We start from the raw sequence: 18447 nt of genomic DNA, 5'->3' as shown, positions 1-18447 counted from the left end.
GGGACAATCAAATTCATTGATTATTAAATCCACATTCAATGTTAAAAATGAGTAACCATCCTTTGAGATGAAACATGAATATTATGAAATACTTTTAAAAGGAAATTTTTGACACAATTATGTTATTTAAGTCATGACATGTATCAAGCTTTATTTGCTTTTAAATTATGTGAACAGCACAAAAGCTTTTCAAAATATTAAACTGGTTTGCATTTTATAGAAGAGAAAGAAACTGAAGTGAAACTGTAGAGACTGCTGACTTCAGACAAACGTTTCTTCAAAACAAGAGACACTAGTTCCTGAAAGAGCCCTCTAAAGTCAGAAAAAGACTGAGAGAGACATTCACCTATGGGTCACTACAACTTTAAACCACACAGTTCTTAATGGACATGTGTTTACATTACAGAGAGCAAGCTTAGTCCTTTCTCATAAAACTCAGGAGACACACCACTCGACGCCTAAGCTAAACAAACAATGAAAGCCTCTTCTTCACGTTAAAAAGCCCTTTAAAACCTGATCTGCCTTCACTTCATTTTCCAAGACAACTTTAGAAGGGCTGGCTAGTCTGAAAGCAAAGGATGGAAAAGTCACTTCTGAGCAGGAAGCACGCTGGCGATGCACGCAGCCAGCGGCAACTGAAGCCCAGACAGGGCTCAGAGCACCAGCCGGTCCTCTCCGCCCTCCTGAATTACCTGACCGATGGAGATTTGGTTTTGTTGCTTTAGAAAGCACTGTTTTTTACATTCCATTAGTTGCTCAAGATCACGCCACATCTTTGCTTGCTTCATATTTGGGCCATGACTTTCTCGTACAGCTTTTTGTTTTTCCCGGAGTTTCTATGATTAAAAAACGAAACAAAACAAAAACCCAAGAATAATAAATCATTGGTTAAAGGGATTTACTGCTGTCATCATGAGGCAGAGGAGTATGGTATGTTTTATACATTTAATGAGTAGTAATGAAGCAACTACGTTCTCCTCTAAAACATTTACACTAAGAACATTTTAAAAGTTAACTAAATTTAAGGTACATGTAGAATGACCTGAAGTTACAAAGATCAGAAAAAGAGCCTGGAGAGATGGCTCAGAGTAAAAAGCAGTGGTTGCTCTTGCAGAGGGCTCAGCACCAACTTGGTGGCTCACAACCATCTCTAACAGTCTAGAGGCTCTGATGCATGCATGTCATACACTTACATACATGCAGGAAACATTCATACACATAAACCAACCAATTGCTTCAAAGCCTTCTGGCTAAGCTCAGTGTAAGAAACAAAAAAGTCTTGAGAAAAACAGGAAAAGAAAGAGAGGGGAGGGGAGGGCAAGAGGAGGGGGGAGAGAGAAGGGGAGGAAGAGAAGGGAGAGGAGAGGAGGAGAAGGGAGGGGAGGGGAGGGGAGGGGAAGGGAGGGAAACAGACTGCTCTGACAGCACAGAACAGCAGTCAAAGGACCTGAGGTTCAGTGTGGCTTTGTCTCAGATATAAGTGAGGTACCTAGGTTCCCTGGATCTCAGTTTTCTTCATTGCCAACTGTAGCTAATAACAGGGAGCAATAAGAAAATGCATCTTATACTATTCCTTCTTCATGTGATAACAGAGGTGGAAATTCTTAACAAACCATATTGTGTATTTTATCATTAAATGTTATATTCTCCCCTAAAATCATGTACTTCTATGTAAGTTCAAATTATCAAACCACATCCATACCTTCTTCAGAGACAATGAGTATCTTTTTTAAAAAGGCATTTACCAGTCAATAGGCCAAAATCTTTGAAAAATATTTTTTAAAAATAAGATTTATTGCCAGCCAGACTACAAAGTAAGTTCTAGGAAAGAAGGGCTACACAAAGAAACCCTATCTCAAAAAATTTAAAAAAAAAAAAAGACTTATTTATTTTTACTTTATATATATGGGTATTTTGCCTGTATATATGTCTGTTGTACCACATGCATGTCTGGTCCCCATGGAGGCCAGAAGAGGTTGTCAAATCACCTGGAAATAGAGTTCCAGGAGGAAGTGAGCCACCATGTCAGTGCTGGGAACTGAACCTGGGTCCTTTGGAAGAGCAGCCGATGCTCTTCACCACCGAGCATCTCTTCAGCCCCTAGAATTATTTTTGTTACTAACAGTCTAGATAGTTCCACCTGCTAAAACTGGTTTACTTAATTGACTATAATTATAAATAGAAGTGCAAAATGTTTTCAATGAATTGCAAAATTATACTTTGGTTCTGTACACCGAGGAAGGCGGATAAAAAGTAGTGAGAACAAAGAGAGCAAGAAGGAAGGGCAGAGGTGGCAGTTTACATATACAGAAGCAGTGCAAGCACTGCGACAGAAACGCAAACAGAGGCTACTGTCAGAAAACCACCAGGAGGGAGAAAGGCAAGGAAGCACACAGCAGCCACCGCACAGGAGCACACTCATCTGTCCTCTTTTAGGAGACAGCTCATCTACCGATGCTTAGGACAGATGAGAGTGCTGCTGGCTGATGCTTGCCCAAATAAGAGAATGAACAGGATGAAGGCGAGATTTAAACCACTGATTAAATACTGCCCACCCCAGTTATGGGTACTGAAAGCAAACGTAACAGCAAACAGTGAGAGAACACATGGGAGAATTTTCAGACATAATTGTAATGTAACCAACAGAAAGCACATGCTTAGCATGTGTGAACTTCTGTTGTGAGTAACAGATTTCACCACAACTTTTTTTGTTTGTTTGGTTTTGAGACAGGGTTTCTCTGTGTCCTTGGCTATCCTAAAACTCACTCTGTAGATGAGGATGGCCTCAAACTCACAGAGATCTGCCTGCCTCTGCCTCTGTGCTGGGACTAAAGGAGTGTACCACCACTGCCTGCCTAAGCACAAACACTTTTATGCTCACAAATTAAAATTATTTGAAAAGACCATTAAAGTATACTAAGAATTTTCAGAGTTCTGAGCATATAATATATATTTATAATAAAGTATATAATACATATTATATAATATGAAATTCTATAGCATTAATATACATTTATTTGTATGCGACATAATGATATATAATATTAATATACATGCATATGTTTATCTGTGTGTGTTATAGGTGTTTGTTTACATGCGTGCCTGGATCCCACAGACACCAGAAGGGGACATGGGATTCCTTGCTGCTGTTATAGACAAGTGAGAGGCACCAGGCGGGTGCTAGGAATTGAACCTGGTTCTCTGGAATAGCTCCTAACCACTGAGCCAGTTCTCCTGCCCCACAAGATGTTTCTACACAAGAGAAAAAAGGGAACAGTTTCATATTAACATAATGTGGAATGTTTAAATGAAAGTCTACTGATAATCATACTAACTTAGAAAAATTCCAACAATCTATTGTTAATGTATTTCACAAATGAAGGTTTATAAAAACTAATTCAAAAATGAAAATTCTATTTTTTTTCTTTTTGGATGCAGCTATGTCACCCTACAAAGCAGTGGTTCTCAACCTGTGGGTCTTGATCCTTTTGGGATCAAATGGCCCTTTCACAGGGGTATCTTAAGACCAGTGGAAAACATAGATATTTACATTATGATTTATAACAGTAGCAAAATTGGAATTCTGAGATAGAAACAAAAACAATTTTACAGTTGGGGTCACCACAACATGAGGAACTGTATTAAAGGGTTGCAGCATTAGGAAGGTCGAGAACCAATGCTGTAAAGAAATCAGGTATAGAACTTACAAGTTTGTGTGTGTGTGTGTGTGTGTGTGTGTGTGCGTGTGTGTGCGCGTGTTTATACACTTGATACATGCTTGAGGTCAGAGGACCTCTAAAAGGACTGATGTAGTTTTCTCTTTCTAGCATGAGTCCTGGAGACTGAACTCAGGTCATCAGGCTTGGTGGCACACACTCTAACATTCAGCCCCATTAGTGGTTCCTTTAAATTCTTAAGGAATTAACAAACCCTTGAAACCCTAGCCTTCAAAAAAAAGAATGACAATATCAGAGCCATGCAATAAAAAGTCTGAATTAGAAACATTAAAAAAATGATTCTTACCTTACCAAGGTTTTCTTGTTCAGTAATATTTTTGGTATACTGTTCCCTAGGAAGTCAACACAATGATTTAATTTCAACTTGAATTGATTTAACCATACAACTAAATTAGAAATTAGCATATCTATATACATTTACAGTTTAGGGCAGAATGAGAATGAAACTCATCAGATACTTTGTTTTTCCTCATGTTTAGTCATTTCTTCCAGCAAACGGTAATTTAAAAGGAGGGAAAGGGACAAAGCATTATACAGGAAGTTAAGACAATTTAAGATATTAAATACTATTTCTGGTTAATCTTCCCTTAAGACAATGGCAATCCATTTGCTTAAACTACACATTGCCTTTTAGAGTCTGCAGAAGGAAGGGGCACACAATAACCAAACACTGAACAGAGGCTGAGTCTGCAACTCTACTTCCAGGAAGTCACCCTAAGGAAGAACTCCCAAGACGTAAGAAACATAAAAGTAAATACTATTTACGTCATCAATGCATGGACTACTGAAAACTGCTAGACTAAATGCATGTATATGGGGAAATGTTTAGGTAGATTAATCTATTGAAAGAAATAACAGAGTTGTGAAAAATAAGAAAATCTATATACTGAAGTGGAAAAATTCTAAAAAATATGAAGATAATTAAATACATATATGTTTATGCACACAATGTATTTCCCACGCATTTGCGAACACACACATGCAGATGTAGCAGCATTTGCATGTTTGAATATAGTACAATGTACACTGAAGCATGAATACACTGTTGAAGTCATGCCAAATGGCTGCAGCTTTAAAAAATAGTTTATGTTTTGGGGCATTTTGTTTGTATGCATGTTTATACACCACATGTGTGCCAAACTCATCTACTGAGGCCGTAAGTGGGTGCTGAATCCCCTGGAACTGAATGTACAAATGGCTCTGAGCCAGCACGAGGGTGCTGGGACTCACACTCAGACCCTCTGTATGAGCAGCCAGTGTGCTTAACTGTTAAGCCTGTGGTCCTCAGCCTGTGGGTCGTCACCCCTTTGGGGGATGAACAACCTTTTCACAGGGGTCACCTAAGACTATTGGGGAAATATATTTACATTAAGATTCATAAAATGGCTAAATTAGTTATGAAGTAGCAATGAAAAGGATTTTGCCATTTGGGGTCACCACAACATGAGGAACTATATTAAAGGGTTGCAGTGTTAGGAAGGTTGAGAACCACTGCTTTAAGGCCTCTCTCCAGCCATCCTCTACCCACCATGGCCCCCTCTTTTTTTTTTTTTTAAGATCTCATGTACTCAGTATATCCTCAAACTTAAGTGTATAACCAAGGCTGGCATTGAATTCCTGATCCTCTTGCTTTCATCTCTAAAGTGCTGGTATTTACAGGGGCGTGCTACCACAGTCTAATTTTTCTTCCCTCCTCTCTTTTTCCCATCCTCTCTCCCATCTTTCTTTCCTTCCACAGAGATCTGCCTGCCTCTGCCTCATGAGTGCTGGAACTACATATACACATCTCTAACAAAGTCTCACCATTTTTCTCAGGCTGGCCTCAAACTGTTGGGCCAGTCCTAAATCTGTAACCCTCTAATCTCAGCCTCCCAAGTGCTAAGATTACAGTATATGTCACCATGTTTTACCATGTTCATCGTAAAAGCACTCAATTTCTGTGTACACTACTTCATGGTTACTTTTTGGTTTTATAAATATTTTGTAAGCTAAAAAAAAGTCATTTAAAGTAAAAAATTAAATGTATTTAAAATCAAAGTACAATTATATTTTAATGCTGTGTAAGAAAAAGTTTGAGACTTAAAGTAGGTGATATGTTAAGGTCAAGATTGAAGGGTAAGATTGAGGAACAGATCCCAAGTGTCCAGACTAGTCCATGCCAACTTGACACAAGCAGGAATCCTTTAGGAAAAAGGATTCTCAGCTGAGAAAATGCCTCCAAGATCAGGCTGTCGGCAAGCCTGAGATGCATTTTCTTAATCAGTGATGGATGTAAGAGGACCCTGCTCACTGTGGGTGGTACCTCGCTAGGCTGGTGGTCCTGGGTGCTCTACAAACTCAGGCTGAGCAAGCCATGAGGGGCAAGCCAGTAAGCAGTGCTCCTCCATGGCTTCTGCATCAGCTCCTGCCTCCAAGTTCCTCCCTACTTGAATTCCTGCACTGACTTTCCAATTTCCTATACTTAAAATCTGAAATAAAGCTTTTACTCCCCAAGGTTGATTTTGACCAATTTTCATCACAGCAATAGAAATGCTAACTAAGCAAGGAATATGGGAAGAGACTTTAGATTTTAGATGTATTTCTTTGTTTATTTATTTACTTATTTTGGGTTTAGTGAGACAGGGTTTTTCTGCGTAAACCTCAAACGCACAGAGATCAAACTCACTTGCCTCTGCCTCCCAAGTGCTGGGATTAAAGGCACGTGACACTATGGCTGCCTAGATCTTATATTTGAATGTAAATATTGTTTTTGTTTTTCTATGCAAACTTAGATTGTACTGTTAGAGGAATTAAGCAAGATAAGATGAAAAATCTAAGATGACATAAACCACAAAGGAGAAAGCCCAAAAGCATCAGCAGCAGAAGCTCCCGCCTCTGCAGTAGAGGAAACAAGAGTGACAAGGACAGGTGGAATGGCACAGAAAGCACCCAGTGTCCTTGCAGAGAAGCACAGGCAGCACCTGCACACTGAAACAAGGTGGAGGCGGTCACCAATCTCACAAGCCTTCACTTTGCCCCTAAAATTCATGTAACACAAGGTCCATCTGCTTGTTTTACACACTCTCCAAAGAACTGCTACAAGGAATTAAATAGTAACCCAAGAAGAATGTATGGAGCTGGGTACAGTGACACACTTTTAATCCCAGCACTCAGGAAAGCAGAGACAAGAGGAGCTCTGTAAGCCTAAGGCAGCCAGGTGTACATAGCAGAGTCGATACAGTGAGACACTGTCTTAAAAAAAAAAAAGAAAAAAAAAAAGCACACATCATAGCTCAGATGGCTTTAAGGAATTCACTAGTATTTTAGGTGTGAGATCTGTCCAGATTGTTTTAGCATTTTCATTTATTTAAAATTTCTTGGGAAACCAACAGGCTCAGGATAGTAGAATGCTAGCCCCAATTTGCCATGTACAAGGCAGTCAGAGGTGCAGGTTAAAAACAAAAAACAAACCTCTTGCTATTTCTTTTTGTTTGTTTGCTTTGTTTTTTTCTAGACAGGGTCTCATTATGTACCTCTGGCTGTCCTGGGACTCACTCTGTAGACCAGGCCAGCCTCCAACCCCAGAGATCTGCCTGCCTCTGCCTCTGCCTCTGCCTCTGCCTCTGCTGGAATTAAAGGTGTGTACCACTACTCCCACGCCAGGCTATTTCCTAAACCTTTGGCCTAATTAAAATAAATTTATTGACTAACAATAAATTTTGGCTCTGTAGTAATACTTTCAACATTTGTGAGTTTACAATGTAACCAACACCATTTTTCATATCAGTCGTCAGAACTGTTTTTAAAATTGATCTGTGCATGTGTGCACAAGCATTTGTACACCTGCATCAGGGGACCACTTGCAGGAGTATGTCCCTACCACCTACAACATGCGTTCAGGGGATCTTATTTAGGTTGTCAGGCTGGTGGCAGGCACCTGAACCCTCTGAGTCATTTGCTGGCTGCTTTTTACAGTATTGGAATCTACTGCTGTTGTCACGGCACAGTATTTTTCTACAGGAAAACTAGGGGAATGTGAAAGTTTACAACAATGTGCTTCATACGCACGTGTGCAGGTACCCCCAAACATGTGCAGAGGCCAGAGGCTGGCTTCAGGCATGTCCCTCCATCCTCACTTCTCTTCCTCATGTTTAGAGAAGTCTCACAGGGCCCAGAGCCTACTTTTTGGCTACACTGGCTGTCCGGTAAGGCCCCGAGAGATGCCTGTCTCTGGCCGCAGTGCTGGGGTTGTAGGAACATGGCATCATATCTGCTTTTCATGCAGGTGCTGGAGAGGCACACACAGATCCTCATGCTTGCACAGTGAGCACCTTACTCACGGAGCCACCTCCCCAGCTAAACTGATTTTGTTGCAAATAAAAAAATCACTGTCCGCTTATTTTGTATGTGTGTGCACTCCAATGCCTGTGCCACCACAGCACATGCGTGGGGGTCAGAGAACAACTTGTGGGGCTCACTTCTCCTCTCCCCTGTGTGGAGATTAAACCCAGGCTGCCAGGGGGACCGCAAGCACCCTTATCCACTGCGCTATCCTGCTGGACCCAGGCAGACATTTTAGTGATGAAGTACACCCTGTCAATGATCATACATTTAACACTTCAGAAGCAACTATCTCCTTTTCATTTTTATACTAATAACCTTGAAGAAATGAATTCACATTCTAAAATGTCTACTCTTCAAGAGCAAATCAACTACTCTTATTTCTTACCACTGACAATACAGACCGTAAGAACAAAGTTTGGGGCTGGAGAGATGGCTCAGTGGTTAAGAGCACTGGCCGCTCTTCCAGAGGACCTGAGTTCAATTCCCAGCAACCACACGGTGGCTCACAACCATCTATATTGAGATCTGATGCCATCTTCTGGCATGTAGGTGTACATGAAGATAGAGCATTAATACATATAAAAAAAAAAAAAAAAGAATTCCAAAAAAAAAAAAAAAAGAACAAAGTTTGGCCTGGTTGGTGGTGACACACACCTTTAATCCCAGCACTGGGGAGGCAGAGGCAGGCAGATCTCTGTAAGTTTGAGGCCAGCCTGGTCTACATAGTGAGTCCAGGGCAGCCAGGGCTACACAGAGAAACCAAACCAAACCAACCAAACAAACAAACAAAAGGCAATCAACCAAAACAAAAAACTGGCAAAGTAAGGACTTTTATAGTTGACTATGCGAAAGCATGTATTAAAGTCACTCTACTTGTAGGAGATCCCCAGTCCGGCCTTCCAGTATACTACACGGACTATGCAACAGACAACTTCCCAGGCTCCTTCTGGTGACACTAATGTGCCACCACGCAGGATCTCAGTAGCGACCTCAAACAAACATGACTTCTACCCTTTGTGTTCTTGCTGAGAAAAAGAAAACATCTGAGCTATGATGGGCAAAGAAGGCTGACTTCTATGACTGCATTTATTACAACCTGCAATTTACCTACAAATGTATTTTAGGGCAAGAGTTGATTCACCACAGTATGCCACAGTGGAGACTACAAAAGTCACCATGTAAGGACCAAGCAGTATTTATACACTGCTCTCATTTTAAAGGCTGGCACACCACAGTTACATGGTTTCCACTAATAGGCAGTTGTCACACTGCACAATTAGCAAGCAGATGACCAGAGCCCCAGCCACGTGTGCTTAAAGAGATGACATTAAAACGCTAATGCTTATAGAGAGCAAATATAAAAGCACACCTAATTCCTGGGGGGTCAGAGTGCAGGTTAATAATTAACAGACCGTGAAAGGGTTCGGAACTAGATAGTGGTGATGGCTCAGCACTGTGAATGAATTAAGTGCTACTTATTGCATGCTTAGAAGTGGCTAACGTGACAAATTTTATATTTTACACACATATATATATTTGCTACATGAAAAAAAGCAAGCAAGAAATACAGCTATCTGTGCTCCTACCCCATGTTAAGAGGGCTAGGATGTCCTAAAATTCAGTCTTCAACAGCAGCTTGGCATCTGATAGCTGAAACGTTCTGTATGTTTCTTTCTTACTTATAAACCTTCTATAGGTGGAAACATTGAATCAACCAGTATAAAAATAAAAATTACTTGCCTGATTGCTTTTCTTTTTTCTTGTTGATCAGAAGAGACATAAGCCTTCATCTCATCAGTAGCTCGACGAAGCTGAACTTCTAGGTTCTAAATGTAAAGACAAGTTTCAGGAAGTCTTTAATATTGGGGTTGAGGGAAGGAATTTCAAAAGGGGCCTGCAAAATGGTTCAGCAGGTAAAGGTACTTCCTGCAAAGTCTGACAAACCTGAGTTCAATCCCCAGGACTCACATGGTGGAAGAAAGTACTGAGTCCTGCAAGCTGTTCTCTGACCTCTACAGATGTACCAGGGCATATGGTATGTGTGGCCACACACATCCACAACCAACCAACGAAATAATTTTTAGTCAGGTGTGGTAGTACACACCTTTGATCCCAGCCCTCAGGAAGCAGAGGCAGGCAGATCTCTTTGCGTTTAAGGCCAGCCTGGTCTACACAGTGAGCTCCAGGACAACCAGGACTATAGAGAGAACCAGTCTCAAAAACAGAACAAAAAAAAAAAGAAATAACAAACTTTAAACTTTTTCAAAAAAGCTGTGACCCCCATTCCTGACTTACCTTAATCATACAGTTTGTATAATGGTATTTACTTTCTTCTTGAAGACATTCTTCACGGAGTCCCCGCACTTCCTACATGATGTTAAGTGGGCAGCAAGTTATTGAAATAATAGAAAAGAAGTCGGCTTTAACTGCACATCAGAAGAACAACCATCAGGACCACCCCACCGTAAGCTCATTTATGGAAACAGTGCAGGTAGCACTTTGCGACCTGCAGACGCAGTGGCTCATTCACTGAGCGTGTGTGTGTGCACGCGCGCACTCTTGTGTGAGCTAGGGCACAGTAGCGAGGGCGGTCAGGTCTTGCTCTCATAAACAAGGAAATGGCAAAGAATATTTCTGATGGGTAAAGGTATGACGTGGAAAACTTGGCATTGGGTAGGTGGTACACCAAGTGTGGCAGGCTGACGAGGAGCTCGGGAAATGCTAGGTAGAGTGAGCAGAAACATCCTGGAGTAGGGGCTGACTTTCAGGCTGCATTTCCAAGTGATGAAAATAAAAGGGGAGAGAAGACACTAAATGTCCCAGGCAGAGAGTAGAGGACATACAAAAACCTGGAGGAGGGACCGAGCTTGGCCAGTTTAGAGTTTAGACACAAGGCCACCATGCTGGATGAGGAGGAAGACTACAGAACACAGATATGACCTTGACAAAGCAGGTGGAGCTGAGTACAGCAGAATCTGGATGTGAGGTGTTACTTCAAGTGCAGTGGGAAGCCAATGGAGGGTGACACTATGCTCTAGAGAGTAAATGTAGGGAAACAAGAGCAGACAGGCAGTTACTATGAGAGTCTAGGCAGGAGAAAATGGACCTGAGGCTTTGACAGTAGTGGTACAGATGGAAAAATTCTACATATAAACTTTAAAGGAATAAAGATTTCTGGTGCTTCAGAGGCAGGCTAGGAGAGTACAATGAAGATGTATGAATCTCATGACACAGAGGGAGTGAAAATATCCACACATGGGTGGCTTTTGCTAAACTGTTAAAATAAAAACCCTCTTCTTACCTGCTCTAATTTGGACCGATTGCTTTCAAGTCCTGCTGCACAGCTATCATACTGGGCTTTCTTTTCATCACACTCCTGGGTTAGTTCCTAGTTTGAAAAGGGCAAATGATTAAGTGAAAAACAAAGGCACAAAATGTGGCTCTGAAACAATGCATGTCCTTGTCAGTCTTGTAACTCGACTCTAAGCTTCTTGGCATACTTACGAGTTATTTATACAACAACTGGACATGTGAGAATTATGACAGATGGAAGTGCTGATAAGAATAATAGCTACCATGTACTGATCTCTGTGCCAGGCTTAGGAGCTGGGGACACACTGCAAACAAAACAGCATTCCCCTAAGTAATGCTCAGAATCCACAGGTTGTAAGGGTTTCAGTGGACGAATGGAACCTGAACAGGAGCACACAGGACTCTCAGAACTAATCCAGGCTTGGGGATCAGTAGGGACGACTTCCTGGAGAAACGGATATCTACACTGAGAATGGGGGATTAATAAGAATGTTTAGGGAAAGGTAAGCAAGGGAAAGGAGATACTTAAAAACTAACAAAAAAAAAAAAAAAAAAAAAGAACAAAAATTGAGGGCTATATAAGCAGTCCACTATTGGAATGGGTCTGGGAATAGGGAGAAAAGAGGCTGAAGATGTATGCAGGGTATGATGAGAACTCTGTGAATCCTATCAGGGCACACGAACTGGACAGTAATCAAATCTTTAACAATGCTGAAAGAGATACTGACTGTCATCTCCATATGATGATTAGAGAGCATAAAGAAAGGCCAGGTATTTTGCCCAGATTAAACTGCTATAAAGGGCAGAGTCAGGGTGAATTCAGGTTCCTCTAGTAGTTTCAAAGTTTATTTAGATATTTTGAAGGAGATAATCTGAAAATCTGCTGCAAATACACAGGGATGATAAATATCTGCAAATGCTTGCTAAGGAGGAACAAATGTCTCTTAAAATCCAGGGCTGAACTGAACTGCCAAGACAGTGGCGTCATCAGGCTTAGAAACAAGAGACTGATTGTGGCCATCTTGGGGAAATGCGTCTGGACAGCAGAGGAGGGACAGTAGCATCCACGGGGGCAAGAGAAACCACCCGGAACACACAGGGTGAGGATTTGGAACTGAGGAACCCATAGTAGACCACAGCTGTTCTCAATTTGGAAACTTCCAAAGGGTTAAAGGCTAAAGAGAAAGGGTTAAAATCAGCTTGAAAACGACCTTGGTTTCATGCAGTAGCACCTTGGAAACAGGACTGCTGTGGATGATGTGTTGTATGTACTGTCTCTGTTGTACGGACTACATATGGCTTGGGGTAACTAGAACAGTTTAAAGACTGCTTTATGCCTCGAAATGAGCTAAAGGGGAAGCCTGTGGGATGGCTCTGTGGCTAACAGCACTTGTTGAGAAGTTTGAATGATACAGAAGTTCAACTCCCAAGACCCACAGTGTGAAAAAACTGACTCCCACAGGTTTTCCTCTGACACCATGCATGTACACACACACCACAAAATAAATAAATGAATGTAGCAATCGTATGTCCCATAAATGGGAGAAAGGGCAGCAGCTGTGTGTCCTTAGACAGCTTCTCAGTAAGATGAACTTGCTACAGTGATGACAGAGCCTTCTTTAAAAACAAAGCAAAGCAAAACAACAGGGTAGACAAAGTTCTAGCTGGTCTGGAACTTAAACTTATTACTATGTTTAACTAGACTGATCTCAAGATCCACAGAGAACTGCCTGCATCTGCCCTTTGAGTGCTGAGATTAAAGGAGTGTGTCACCATGACTGGCTGGTTACAGCTTTTTTATGATTTTTTTGACCTGTGAAACTGAAAGCAATCATGATCTATAGCTTGGTTGCCATGGTGCTGACTTAAGGTTTACATTTCTCCCCCTACATGGTACAAGAACTCGAAAGAGGAGATATTAGCTTAAAACTAGCTCCTAGCTTATGCCCATTCTAAAACACTAGGCCAAATAACTGAATAACCACCACCTGTTGCTGAAATTCAAGAGACGGAAGCTCCACTGGTGAGAGCGGCACATGCCTGCAATCCCAGCTCTCAGGAGGCCGAGAGGGTTGTGAGTCAGTTGTTCATATGCTGTTTCACACAATGACAGAGTCAGACATGAGTGTACACACACACAAACATAATAAATAAAACAAAGTAATAAACCAAAAACAACTGAGGGCTGGAGAGATGGACCAGCAGTTAGAGCACTTCCTGTTCCCCCAGAGGACTTGAGTTTGGTTCCCAGCTCCCATGTCAGAGGCTCACAACCTCTTTTAACCTGAGCTCCAGGAAATCTAATGCCCTCTTCTGTTTCTACTATATGCCCCCATACAAACAAAAAAATGAATGAATAAACAAATGAATATTTCAGGGAGGGTGGCTGCTTGGGAGAAAGGTATGAAATACAGGCAGCAATGGTGAGCAATGGTGACTATGGGGCAAATCTAAACCAGATATGGCTGTGTAAAGTAGGAACTAGAAGACTGGAAACACATGACAGACACCCTCAGAGACAGAAAAAAAAATTAAAATGACAGAGGATAACAACACCTGTGTGGGTTTGAGGGCATTTAAATTATTCTAAAATCTATGTATTAGCAAATGATGTTAATTAACCTTGGTCTTTTATTGAGTCAAGAATATGTGTGGGGAAAGCGTATGTGTGGAAAAAGAGAAAATTATAATTAAAGGAAAAGATAGAAAAGAACATAAAGGAAGGAAATAAGGGAAGAAAAACCAGCTCTTGGAATGGGAGGTGGATAGGAAAAAATTAAGCAAAGAATCAGCATAATATATAGGATACACGAAAAGAAAAATCCAGATCCACCCATAATCTGAGTGAATGCATGGGACCGGCCACACAAAGCCCAAGCTATCTGCTATATTTGAGATTCATAGGACAAAACAAGAACACAGAAAACTAAGTGAAAAGAAATAAAAGGATGCTTCAAGCAATAAGAAACCCAGCTTGCCTGCTCCACTAGCAGGCAAAACAATTTTTCAGTATCACCAAGAATAAAGGTAGGAAGAAATAAAGATAAGACAGAATTTACAAGGAAAGGTTTTTGGTTTGTTTGATTTTGCAAGGGAAGTTTTTAGGCATGTTAAAACACACCTCCCATGAAGTTGCTCTTCTTTACTATTTTGTTTTTGAGACAGGGTCTTGCTATGTCATGATGCAGCCTGGGCTCTAACTCACAGTTGTCAAGCCCCAGTGCCCTAAACAAAAGGATTTACACGTATGTATTACCACACTTGGCTCCATCATCCCCAATTTTTTTTTTTTTTTTTTTTTTTTGCCTCTGGAGACAGGATCTCATTATGTAGCCTTGGCTGGCCTGAAACTTACTGTTATAGAACTAGCTGGCCTAAACTTGCAGCGATCTCCTGCCTCTGCCTCCTGAATGCTAGGATTACAAGGGTGCAGGATATGGTGTGATCCTGCCTCATTTTTCCAAATTTAAGTGTGTAATTCACGACATTAAGCACACCATAGTGTTGAGCAACTGTGACGAAGACCCACCTGCAGAACTCTTTCCACCTAGAAAGGTTTCTGGAGACTTTATCTATTAAGCACAACTTCTATTCACCAGAAAGTTTTCAATACTTCTAAGGAACCTGATCATTCTGTGGATCCTGTACTCAACCACTGGGCAGTATGTGCTCTTTTTATGATCCAGTTACCAAGTTAGGCTGGCCCTTACTCTACCACCACACTTCACCCCACAGTCTGCAGAGCTACACTCCGTACAAATACTCCAGAAAGAAAACATGGGCTACTAAGCTGTTACGGAAGTATGCGAACAAACTCTAGGCTGCCGGATCACTGGGGGCTACTGATCTTTGGAATAATTTCTTAGGCCTCTATCAGTGGAAACCTTACAGAGAGAAGGGCAATGAAGGACAGACAGGACTGGGGATGAGTACCTGATCTGTAGTCACAGATGTAAGTGCTAAAAACAAAGCGCGAAGTGGGGTCATGGCACAAAACTAAACATTCATGCTCTGGTAAGGCAGGAATGACCTAATGCTGAAGGAGGCATTTTTGAAGGGAAGGAAGGCAGAAGACAGCATCAGAATGCTGGCTTTCTTGCTTTGTTTGTTTTGTTTTTTAAATTGCTAGTAGTAGGAGAATGTCAGAGGATAGCTTTCCAGGTACAAAGGTAGACCACAGTATAAGCACAATCAAAGGGCACAGGCAAACACTAAGAAAAATAACACAGCAAACAAAACTCTGCTGTCAGAGGAAGTGGGCAGAAAGGAGTTAAAAAGACCACAAAACTAAACCAAACAAGTGCCCTCACTTTTCAAGGTGGAAATTAATAGATACTATCTAATGAATGGGTGATTAATCAAAAAGTTAGAAACATAGAGGATAGAACAAAATCACAAGCTGTAACACACAGTCACTTATACACACGTAATGTGAGAGTGAAACAGAGAGCTTCTGCACAGGCTTTAAAATCAAAATAAAAACATAAAATGATCCCACTAAGACTAAATATGTTTGTATGTCAATAAACAGAAATAAGCTAAACTTACCTATTAAAATAAACCTTTCTGATTATATCACACAACAAAATCTAATTTAAGATTTCTCTAAAAATGAGTAAAGTATGAGAAGGAAGAAATGTATACCAAAAAATTCTGACCATATTAATCAGGGTTGACTGTAGTCTGCTTTCAATAAAAATGTGCGTTTGAGATAATTTTTGTGTGTGTATATGTGTATATATTAGGAAACTTTACCCATGACTTTTCACATACTACATACAAGCTCTGTTACTGAGCTACATCTAGCCCATAAGATTAATTTCATTTTTAGGAAGTAAATATATATAGAAAGCAAATTTAAGGCAGCCATTAGGTAATTACTTAGGGCCTGGAAAGATGGCTCTGAAGTTATGAGCACTCACTACTCTTCTAGAAACCCTGAATACAGAACACAGCACCTACATGGGTGGCTCACAGCCATCTGTGACCCCAAACCCAGGGCTCAAGGGCTTCTTCTGGCCCCACAGTTGCTGCACCTCTGCCGCATGGTGCTAGTGTGCATGCACACACACTGCAAAAATAAACTAAGCAGGTCTTTGTCATGTGTCCTTAATGCCAGCACTTAGGGGCAGAGGCAGGTGAATCTCTGGGAATTCAAAGCCAGCCTGGTCTATATAGTAAGTTTCAGGCCAGCCAGGGCTACATAATTAGACCCTGTCAACAAACAAACAAACAAACAAACAGGCAGATAAATACTAAAATCTATTCATTAACTCCCACAAAATTTCCTGAAAATATTTAAGGCCCTTTTATTCTCTCTCTCTCTCTCTCTCTCTCTCCCCGTGTGTGTACGTGTGTGTGTGTGTGTGTGTGCACATGTGTGCATGCGTGAGTACATGTGTGCATGTGTGTGATAAAGGAGCAGATAGGAAAAATAATATTTTTGGGACAAGATCTCAGGTAGCTTTAGCTGGCCTTGAAATTGTTTTCTATAATAAAGATTCTTTTGGGCTCAGTAAAGAAGCATGGAAACAATGCCTTAGTAACATCATTCACTCACAGTTGGAGCAGGAGATCCAACAGCAACCCACAAAACAAAGACTTAAGAAAAGGTTTACTTTTATTTATATGTATACATATGTCTCTGTGAGCATCTGTCACAGAGATATTCAGGGGCCCTTGGCAGCCAGAAGAAGGTATCAGATCTCTGCTTTTGTCTCCCATTTGTCTATCTGCATAAACTACCAAACCTATCTCAGACTGCATGGCATTTTCTACAAAAATAAAATTATGTCTGACTGTTTTCAAAGTGTATGTGATTTTCCACTCTGGGGCTAACTCTGACAGATGGTTTTCATGTAGAAGTAGTTTTCTAGTTCCATCCGCAGGCACATGTGAGATGGCTCACACTCAAACTTACGATTACTCCAGAGAATGTTGAAGTAGCAGCTGCTGATGCCAAATGGTAGAGGCTGCTGGACCCTGCTGTGGAGAGCACTTACCTTCTGACAGTTCATCTTCAGAGCAGTGCTTAGAATAAGCTCCCAAGTAATGGCCCTGTGCTTACCCCACTGCAGTGCCCACCATGCCTGTCAGAACAGTAAGCTCGTCCATCTAAGGCTGATTTGCTAGTGCTGTGATACTCAGCCATTACCTGGCCACAGAAGAATAGGGTCCAATATTTACAGCTTTCAAGTGTAAATGATTTTTGAAAATTTCACCTGGCTGCAGTTTGTATTTCAGTTTGACTTCCTACTCCCCATCCCTTGCTAACTTATGACAAAATAAGCAGCATCAACTCAACAAAACCTTTGTGGGCCACGTCATCACTGGCCTATGGCACCTCAATACTGTGACAATAACTTCGTTTACATTATCTCCCAAGCTAAATACTTAAGAGTCCACCTAGTACATCTGAGTAAGACAGAGCTAAAGGTATCAAAGCCAAACTTACTTGACATTTCTGACGCAACTGTCGTAGTTCTTTTATAACTGGAGCTAGAGCTGACTTCTTTTCTGATACCAGGGAATTCAGTTTTTTTACCTGTCATTCAAAGCAAAAAAACAAACAAACAAAAATGACATCTAAAAAAATGAAAAGATATGATACATATATAGTTAAATAAAGACTTAAAAAATAAAACCCATAAATTACTTCAGTGCCAAACAATAGGGAAGGGATTTAGTGGATGTTAATTTCTCTTTTCTTGTTTTTTTTTTTGTTTTGTTTTGTTTTTGTTTTTGTTTATGGGGAGACAGGATCTCACTATGTAGTTCTGGCTGTCCTGGAACTCACTATGTACACCAGGCTGGCCTCGAACTCACAGAGAACTGTTTCCCAAGTACTGGGAGTAAAGGTTTGTGCCATTAAGCCTGGCTAGTCAATGTTAATTTCTTAGCAAGGTGAAACACCACTTGTTGGTTCCAAATATCAATTATCACGATTGCAAAAAGAGGAAATGTCTATAATACAGACTGAATGCATAAAGCAACAAGTTACTTGTATACCATTATAACATTATTGTCTGTAAAACATACGTAATTCAGGAGGTCATGTAAAATACACACAAATATG

At 40.8% G+C, this 18447-nt stretch overlaps 1 protein-coding gene across 4 annotated transcripts in view; it reads right to left on the bottom strand.

Annotated features, from left to right (window-relative positions):
• Window positions 1-117: 117 nt before the first annotated feature.
• Ift81 (intraflagellar transport 81) overlaps window positions 118-18447 on the bottom strand; it is an 83515-nt gene continuing 65185 nt past the window's right edge. For all 4 annotated transcript variants that reach the window (XM_060382414.1, XM_060382413.1, XM_021631393.2 and 1 more), the window contains exons 14-19: window positions 17827-17916; window positions 11362-11448; window positions 10356-10427; window positions 9801-9886; window positions 4024-4069; window positions 118-836 (exon numbers count right to left, since the gene is read on the bottom strand). In XM_060382414.1, the coding sequence (XP_060238397.1) occupies window positions 654-836; window positions 4024-4069; window positions 9801-9886; window positions 10356-10427; window positions 11362-11448; window positions 17827-17916 (564 nt within the window). In that variant the 3' untranslated portion in view covers window positions 118-653. The remainder of the gene's footprint in view (window positions 837-4023; window positions 4070-9800; window positions 9887-10355; window positions 10428-11361; window positions 11449-17826; window positions 17917-18447) is intronic.

Source organism: Meriones unguiculatus, chromosome 4, assembly GCF_030254825.1.
Source record: "Meriones unguiculatus strain TT.TT164.6M chromosome 4, Bangor_MerUng_6.1, whole genome shotgun sequence".
Lineage (NCBI taxonomy): Eukaryota > Metazoa > Chordata > Mammalia > Rodentia > Muridae > Meriones > Meriones unguiculatus.
This window is presented reverse-complemented; position numbering and strand designations above follow the sequence as displayed.